Raw genomic sequence first — 10000 nt, forward strand, 5'->3', positions numbered from 1 at the left:
GGTCAAATCTGTGCTGAGCGGGAGTGTGTGTGTGTGTGTGTGTGTAATGAGGCCGTCTATAAAGACACACGAGGGGTTGGCAGAAGTCTGAGTGTGTGTTCAAAAACACAGCAGCTGATGATCCGATCGAGTTATAGAGGATAAACATCATTAGATAATCCTGCTTTTCCTCATAAATATATAAACATTCCTCTGGTGCTCTTCACGAGTCGGTCAAACATGACAGATTTGTTTATTTCAATGAAATTAATGTACTATATTTTAATTAGATAATGTTTTTTATTTAATATTTTGTATTTTTAGGGGATTTTATGGTACTAAATTATATTTAAATAAATTATATTTCTTCACTTTTTGAGCATAGACCTGAACATTAAATGTCCAGCTTAAACTGTGGTAAATCTTGAACGCTTTAGAGCGACAGACTGAAGTTTGATGTCTTTACAAACACGACACTTGGCAGATTATTGCTGAAGTGAAAAAAGTTTTACAAAGTGAACTTAAAAAAACGTATAGAATTTTACGTTTATTGTTTTAAAAAATTTGCAAAAATACCTTTCTCAATTGTTATATGAAAAATATACTTTCAAAAACACGTTTTACTCTAAAACTGAGAAAATCACAGGCATAAATCTAAACAAGTTGTGTTCAAATGTGAGGTTGATATCTCCAGAGCTGATCTCTCAGTGAGATGTTGTTCGGCTGCAGTACCAAACGCTTCCACTAGAGGAAACTCGTCTCGCATTCATTTCCAATGCGTCATTTCTGACCGCGAGGAGCTCAAGTGTGGCTATTGTTATCAGGACCATTAAACCTGTTCCAGTCATGGCCATGATTATTGTGTGTGTGTGTGTGTGTTCACACAGCAAGAGCCAAAACCTTTACCAAGTTTCGGACCATTCCGATTAATTTATTTAATAAATTGAGCACCTGAGGGTTAAATCAAGATACATTTACTGGAGAAGCAAAATGACTGAAGATATCCAGCCTTGTTTAATGACGAGTTTGTGCTTAAAACAAGAACAAATATCTGCCCATGGAGTCTGAAAAATAATCTTGTTTCCCTTTGAATAAAGTGGATTTGAGCTTCTCACCTGTGATTCGCCCGTTGGCCTCCAGCGGCGGCTGCCAGCTAATCAGAATGGCTCGCGGGCGTCCCTCTCGGCCAATCACAGTCAGGTCCTTAGGGGCGGAGCTTGGCGCTGACCAATGGAAAGAGAGAGATTTTGTGCTTTCACACTTGATGTCTGTGACTTCACTCAGAACTCAGAACACGGCAAAAAATGCTTTTCTTACTCAGTGTCTTTGTCTTGTTTCCAGTCCAAATATCTAAACATTCTTAAATCAAGATGCATTTACTAGAGGAGTAAAATTCCATAAGATATTATGTCTTGGTTTCCAGGGGAATTAATCAAAATTAAGGGATGCTTATAAAAAGCAATATTATCTGCCAATGGGGAAAGAAAAATAATGTTAATTCAAACAGAAACAAGATTATTTTTCTTTCCCCATTGGCAGATAATTGAGCTTTTTATAAGCAACAACTCACTTCATTATGATTAATTCCCCCAGAAAACAATGATGTCATTTTACTCATCTAGTAAATGCATCTTGATTTAAGAATGTTTATATATTTGGACTGGAAACAAGACAAAAATACTGAGTGAGAAAAGCCTTTGCAGTGTAGTTCTGGCTTTATTTCCAGCACTAATTAAACAGTGTAATTACAGATATGAGTGTGTGATCTTACGTCTAATGTGTTCAATGATAACCGTGTGTATCGTGAAGAAGTGTGTATATGCAGGAGTGTGTGTGTCACGAGCACAATCACACAACACAGTGTGAGTCATGCCATAAATGCACGAGTAATTATACCTTCATTTGTCAGCTGAACCCCTTATTATTTTTTTATAATATTTCAATAATTTATCAACACATTCACATGTTCTCGATTGCTGTCTGCTAATGGTCACATGACATGCAGGTGAAAACAGTGTTTTATTTTTTATTTTAAAATTATGTATTCATTTTAATTTGACATTTTTCTTATTAAAGTTTTAGTATGTATGAAGTTTTATTTTGATTGATTTTATTTTAAAATGATTTATTATTTTTAATTTGACATTTTTATGATTTATTTAATTATTAGCGTTTACATTTACACATTTGGCAGACGCTGTTATCCAGAGCGACTTGCATTGCATTTCAAGGGACACATTTACATTCATATCAGTTCTTATTAACTTAAGTTATTAGCTTATTAACACCAGTTTCTTATAGTATCAATAATTCCATGATAGTTATTTACGGCTAAAATAATATTTTTTTTGCTGGAAATGTATTGAAAAACCTGAAAAGTGCTTCAGTCCGTCTGATTATTCTCACCTGGATCTTGATGGACTCGATGCAAGGGTGGATTATTCTGCAGCGTATATAAGCAGAGGAAAGCGAGTGTGTGTGTGTGTGTGTGTGTGTGTGAGTGTGTGTGTACCTGCTTCGTAGGTGGTGGCGTGCGCTGTCATACTCCATGTGCTGGACTTGCGGCCTTTGGTCACCATTACAGAAAACTCGTACATGGTGTTGGGCTTCAGAGCCGTGACGGTGTGACTGAGAGCCGTCGTATCAGCCGACTGACACACACACACACACACACACACACACACACACGGTCAAGACCATTCTTTGTAATATCTCACTCAAACAAGGTCTGATCTGATACTAAGGTTGTATATTGTAAAGAAAATGTACGGTAAAAAGATGCCTTAAAAATGTAATGTTAAAAATACGGGAGCAACATTTTTGCAACAGCAAGGTTTTACAGACTTAACTTACATTTACAGTAAAAAACTGTATTTCACTATCTGATATAATGTTAATTTACCGATATATTGAAGTATATACACTCACCTAAAGGATTATTAGGAAAACCTGTTCAATTTCTCATTAATGCAATTATCTAATCAACCAATCACATGGCAGTTGCTTCAATGCATTTAGGGGTGTGGTCCTGGTCAAGACAATCTCCTGAACTCCAAACTGAATGTCAGAATGGGAAAGAAAGGTGATTTAAGCAATTTTGAGCGTGGCATGGTTGTTGGTGCCAGACGGGCCGGTCTGAGTATTTCACAATCTGCTCAGTTACTGGGATTTTCACGCACAACCATTTCTAGGGTTTACAAAGAATGGTGTGAAAAGGGAAAAACATCCAGTATGCGGCAGTCCTGTGGGCGAAAATGCCTTGTTGATGCTGGAGGTCAGAGGAGAATGGGCCGACTGATTCAAGCTGATAGAAGAGCAACTTTGACTGAAATAACCACTCGTTACAACCGAGGTATGCAGCAAAGCATTTGTGAAGCCACAACACGCACAACCTTGAGGCGGATGGGCTACAACAGCAGAAGACCCCACCGGGTACCACTCATCTCCACTACAAATAGGAAAAAGAGGCTACAATTTGCACGAGCTCACCAAAATTGGACAGTTGAAGACTGGAAAAATGTTGCCTGGTCTGATGAGTCTCGATTTCTGTTGAGACGTTCAGATGGTAGAGTCAGAATTTGGCGTAAACAGAATGAGAACATGGATCCATCATGCCTTGTTACCACTGTGCAGGCTGGTGGTGGTGGTGTAATGGTGTGGGGGATGTTTTCTTGGCACACTTTAGGCCCCTTAGTGCCAATTGGGCATCGTTTAAATGCCACGGCCTACCTCAGCATTGTTTCTGACCATGTCCATCCCTTTATGACCACCATGTACCCATCCTCTGATGGCTACTTCCAGCAGGATAATGCACCATGTCACAAAGCTCGAATCATTTCAAATTGGTTTCTTGAACATGACAATGAGTTCACTGTACTAAAATGGCCCCCACAGTCACCAGATCTCACCCCAATAGAGCATCTTTGGGATGTGGTGGAACGGGAGCTTCGTGCCCTGGATGTGCATCCCACAAATCTCCATCAACTGCAAGATGCTATCCTATCAATATGGGCCAACATTTCTAAAGAATGCTTTCAGCACCTTGTTGAATCAATGCCACGTAGAATTAAGGCAGTTCTGAAGGCGAAAGGGGGTCAAACACAGTATTAGTATGGTGTTCCTAATAATCCTTTAGGTGAGTGTATATTGTACTATTGTAATACACTGACATCCACCAATCACAGTGGAGATGAGAGTCGTAACATGGAGATGTAACATAAAACCCTAATGTACATCACTGATTAGATAAAACTATGAAGAAACAGTTATTTCAACAACAATACATCAGATGTGAAGTGTCACGCAGGGAATTGTGGGAATGAACATTTACGGTTTTTCACTGTAAATTATACAACGACTTGTTCTTTTTCACTTCCAAAAACTGTAAATTTAACGGATTTACTGTAAAATTACATTAAATGTACAGTTAGATCACCGTATATAGTGCGGAAACTTTCTGTAAACCAATTAACAGTTTTTCACCGTAGCATTTTCACAGTCTTTTACCGTTAAAATCAGGATATTATTTCTCCAGTGCACCGGCTAATTCCTAAATCAGTTCACCGCGGTATTCCGGGGTTCACCTTGTATTTTCCGCTGGTGGAGTGGCTGGTCTTCCACTTGACGGAGTAGTAACGCACTTCCGGAGACTTCTGGTTTTTGGGAATGGAGTTGTCGGCCCAACTTACCCGCACCGAGTCTGACGTGAGCGGCACGGCCTGAACACCTACAGGAGGAATCATGGGAGTGGAGGTGTCTGGGACAGGGGTGGGGAATTTATCAAACAGATGGAAGAGATCGTCATCGGACGGGTCTGAGGGGTCTGCGCGTGTGTGTGTGTGTGTGTGTGTGTGAGATCAGGGTTATGCAGATCATAAATCATAAGTGACCAGAGATGAAAGCGGACCGGAGGAATAAAGGAGGGAGAATGGAGTGACAGAGAGAGACAAAAGCAGAACATTGAGATCTAGAGAGGGACGTTTAGAAGAGCTACTCTGGAAAAACTGGTAACCTGCAATTCCAGCGTTACTTATTCCTGACGAACCCCTCAGAATGGGTTCTCCTGTTATACTGAACCAGATCATTTAGATGTTACACTATAAAAAATGTCATGTTTATTTCAATGTGCAACTAGCGGTTTCTTTGCAATTATCTGTGAAATGTCGCTGTGCTGTTTAAGGTTACCAGTTTTTAGCGCACAGGGTGAATCTCAGCATCAACCATATTTCAGCACAACATCAACCAGCAAGATTTTACATTACTCATAACCGGAATCAGACAACCGTCAATTATATTGTAAAGTACATTTATAAATATACATCAAGATAGTATTCATGTTCATGCTTACTAAACCAATGCATGCACTGCAAAAAACATGTTCTTCTGTCTCGTTTTCCATACATTTACTGAAGAAGAAACAACATGAATGAAGATATTTAGTCAAAACTGTGTTAAAATGAAGTGAGTTTGTGCTTAAAACAAGAACTAATATCTGTCAACGGAGTCCGAAATATAATCTTAATTCAAAGTGAAAACAAGATAATTTTTCTGACTCCATTGGCAGATATTTGTTCCTCTTTTAAGCACAAAACTTAATTTTTCATTAATCAAGTCTTAATATCTTCAGTCACTGCTTCTTCTCCAGTAAATGTGTCTTGATGTGAGAATGTTGAGATATTAGTGCTGGAGAACGAGACAGAAACACTGAGGAAGAACATCATTGTTTGCAGTGTGAAAGACAGTTTAGTAAATGATCTTACTTTTCTTCATGCTAAATCTTTGTGTGTTTGTGTTGATTGTGGGGTGAAATATGAGTGTAGGCGTGAGATTCACCGAGTAAAGAGGATAAATCTACAGTCCACAGAGGGAAGACAGTCAGTCCAGAAACAAGAACACAAAACTCATCTCTCTACCGCTCATCAATCATCATCAGCTCATCGGCACTGATATGATCAGATAAACCACAGACTGAACTACTTTAGACCCACTAACTACAGCTTTCCTAACGAAGCCACGTCTCACGGCTAACCCTTCACAGAAATCAGAAGGTTCTCTCAAGGTTCTTCCAGGAACGTTAATAAAATGTTTGTTCATTTCATAGTAATGTTCTCAGAACGTTAGCATAATAACATTATCTATACGTCGTTTTAGTTGGACGTTCGTCTGATGTCTTTAAATGTTACTTTTGAATGAAACGTTCCCATAATGTTTAAAAAATTATCAAATGGAATGTTTCCCATAACCAAGAAAAAACTTAAAACTAGTGCTGGGCTAATCTATTAATCACGAGTAATCACATCCAAAATAAAAGCTTGTGTTTACAATATATGTGTGTGTGTGTACTGTGAATAATTATTTTGTATATATAAGTACACACACATGCATCTATATATTTAAGAAATATTTGCATGTATATACTGTATATACATACATAATGCTTATGATATATTTATATATATATATATATATGTATGTATGAAGAGTTCAGATGTAAAAGCCTCTAAGTGTCATCTGAAATTTTCTTCTAGAATGACGATTTTTATGAAGCTCGTATATTTAAGTTCAATAATTTCACTTAAATGGCAATGCAAATTACCTATTAATTATCATTTAATACTTGACTTAAATATACAAGCTTTATAAAAATGATCATTCTAGAAGAACTTCAGCTGACACTTAGAGGCTTTTACATTTGAACTCTTCATACACATATATATATAAATAAATGAAAAATAATTCTTAAATATATACATGCATGTGTGTGTATTTATAATGATTATGCACAGTACACACACACACACACATATATTATGTAAACATGCGATTACTCGTTGCCCAGCAGTTTAAACTCAATCTCATGACTCATTTATTCATTCGCGATTTAACAAAAAATGATCCTTTAGGTTTTACAGAAACTCTAGAATAAAGTTATTGTCCAGATAAAGTTAATACTGCAAAACCGAACATAAATATGAAGACACAGGTTGAATGTCTCCTGAGATGTTTGATCATATATACGGGAACATGACTATAATCACACCGTCTAGAATGATATGAAGTGTGACGCACCGGACATGGATCTGGTGACGGCGCTCTCGTAGAGAGGAACTCCTTCTCCCGCGTTATTGAAGGCCTTCAGAGAGATCACGTAATGAGAGCTGGGCTCTGAAACACACACACACACACACACTTTACACCGGTACACCTGAGACTTCAAGCATTTAAAATAACGGCAAACAAATCAAGACTGATGAACACAGCAACAACAACATCTGCACACGAGATTAATGCAGATCTGATCGAGGCTTGGAAAGATGTTTTCATGACTGTTGAAATCCCTGAACAAAGAAACAGAAGATGCTCTTTTTCCCTCTTTCCATTTGTTTCTCCTTTTTCCTTCTGGCCAGACTGGGTTCAATATCGCTGCCATGGCAACCTGTGGATTTCATGTGAAATATTGATAAGGACGTGGCCTTATTTCTGCCCAGAATGGAGGTAAAGGAGGGCAGAAAGATTTCAACGCTCAGAGGACAAAAGAGATTTTCTCCACACTGCAAAACATGCTGTTCTCACTCAGTGTCTCTGTCTGGTTTCCAGTCCAAATATCGAAACATTCGTAAATCAAGATGCATTTACTAGAGGAGTGAAATGATAATCATAATGAAGTGAGTTTTTGCTTAAAACAAGCAGAATTATCTGCCAATGGGGAAAAAAAATAATAATCTCGTTTAATAATCAATCTGATTTTGCTTTTAATAAGCAACAACTCTCTTCATTTTGATTTATTTCCCCAGAAAACAATGATGTAATTTTACCATCTTGATTTACGAATGTTTCGATATTTGGCCCGGAAACAGTGAGTGAGAAAAGCATATTTCTGCAGAGCATCCAGCGGCTCGACGACACGCTTTACTGAACTCGTAAACTCTGGGTAATCACAGAAAAATAGAATAAATAAAACATGAACACATGTGAGCGTGTTTGATCTTGAACAAACTCTCATTAAGGATTCATGATCGCTGAACTAGCCGCACCTTCTCATGAATATTAAAATCTGCGATTTGCCGCTGCGTCTTTTGTCATGAGAACGCAGATGAAATTCAATTCACACCTCATTTGTTTTCATATTAGTCGCCTTATAAATGAAACATTATATTCTTTCTTAGTAATGAACAAACAAACGGGAAGCCAATTTAAAATTACATTTCATTTCATTCACTTTTATAAAGAATCACAGCGTTCACACACACACACACACACACACACACACACACACACACACACACTCTTCCTCAGTGTTTCTGTCTCGTTCTCCAGCACTAATACCTAAACTTTCTTACATCAAGACACATTTACTGGAGAAACAAAGTGACTGAAGATATTAAAATGTATCAAAATGAAGTGAGTTTGAGTTTAAAACAAGAACTAATATCTGCCAGTGGAGTCTGAAAAATAAACCGGTTTTCCATTAGAATTAAGATTATTTTTCTGACTCCATTGTTATTTGTTCTCGTTTTAAACTCAAACTCACTTCATTTTGATCAATGTTTCATTAACCAAGTCTTAATATCTTCAGTCACTGCTTCTTCTCCAGTAAATGTGTCTTGATGTGAGAATGTTGAGATATTAGTGCTGGAGAACAAGACAGAAACACTGAGGAAGAACAGGATATTTATGTTCAGATAATAATATGTTGATGAACTGCTCCATGTGATCAATGATCTATAATGAATGACATTAATGAAATATTTACACCTCAACACACACAGCATGAGAACATGATAGGGGTGTAACGGTACACAGAAGTCACACAAAACATTGTGCTTTTGTAAAATAAGGAAAACAGGACGATGCTTTCATGCATCCCGGTTTCCTTTCCGTAAAGTTTGTGGAGCGAAACTCAGCGTCTCAGTGTCCACACGATCCACACTAAACACTGTGTGAGATTAGAACAAGTGTGTCCCAAAGCAGTGTGTGTTGAAAAGAGTGTGTCAGAAGTCCCGGATGATCTAATTCCGGTGGACTATAATGGCTATTATTACCCACAATCCATTGCGCTTTGGAGGAGGAACTAAAAACGTGAGTAAAGAGTGTTAAAAAACTACAAAACATGGCCGACATGCGCGACCGACGGTGAGAGGTTTAGATAACGGTTTGAGTGATTAATCAAAGTTCAGCCTGATAAAGACAAATATTTATTAATGTTATCCGTGTTATATTTCATCTGCAAGAACAACATGGACTTTTATAAAGATCCGTTTGGCCATTAACTTTTGAGGAGAGTCTCTGCATGAAAGACTGATTCTGCATTTCTGTCCGATACGGGAGGAAATTAAAGGAAATGTGGAGGATTTTATCAGTGACGAGATGATTGACAGGTCAGATGATTGACAGGTCAGTTTACTGTGATAAGATGATTGACAGGTCAGTTTACTGTAATAAGATGATTGACAGGTCTAAGATGACTGACAGGTCAGTTTACTGTAATAAGATGATTGACAGGTCAGATGATTGACAGGTCAGTTTACTGTGATAAGATGATTGACAGGTCAGTTTACTGTGATAAGATGATTGACAGGTCAGTTTACTGTGATAAGATGATTGACAGGTCAGTTTACTGTAATATGATGATTGACAGGTCAGATGATTGACAGGTCAGTTTACAGTGATAAGATGATTGACAGGTCAGTTTACTGTGATAAGATGATTGACAGGTCAGTTTACTGTAATAAGATGATTGACAGGTCTAAGATGACTGACAGGTCAGTTTACTGTGATAAGATGATTGACAGGCCAGTTTACTGTGATAAGATGATTGACAGGTCTAAGATGATTGACAGGCCAGTTTACTGTGATAAGATGATTGACAGGTAAGTTTACTGTAATAAGATGATTGACAGGTCTAAGATGACTGACAGGTCAGTTTACTGTGATAAGATGATTGACAGGTCAGTTTACTGTGATAAGATGATTGACAGGTCAGTTTACTGTGATAAGATGATTGACAGGTCAGTTTACTGTA

At 37.7% G+C, this 10000-nt stretch overlaps 1 protein-coding gene across 1 annotated transcript in view; it reads right to left on the reverse strand.

Annotated features, from left to right (window-relative positions):
- The window catches only part of dcc (DCC netrin 1 receptor), a 220807-nt gene that overhangs the window by 31018 nt on the left and 179789 nt on the right, over positions 1–10000 (reverse strand). Inside the window, exons 16-19 of the mRNA XM_084414580.1 lie at positions 7048–7143; positions 4563–4735; positions 2492–2630; positions 1095–1202 (exon numbers count right to left, since the gene is read on the reverse strand). Of these exons, the coding sequence (XP_084270706.1) occupies positions 1095–1202; positions 2492–2630; positions 4563–4735; positions 7048–7143 (516 nt within the window). The remainder of the gene's footprint in view (positions 1–1094; positions 1203–2491; positions 2631–4562; positions 4736–7047; positions 7144–10000) is intronic.

Source organism: Rutilus rutilus, assembly GCF_951802725.1.
Source record: "Rutilus rutilus genome assembly, chromosome: 7".
NCBI lineage: Eukaryota > Metazoa > Chordata > Actinopteri > Cypriniformes > Leuciscidae > Rutilus > Rutilus rutilus.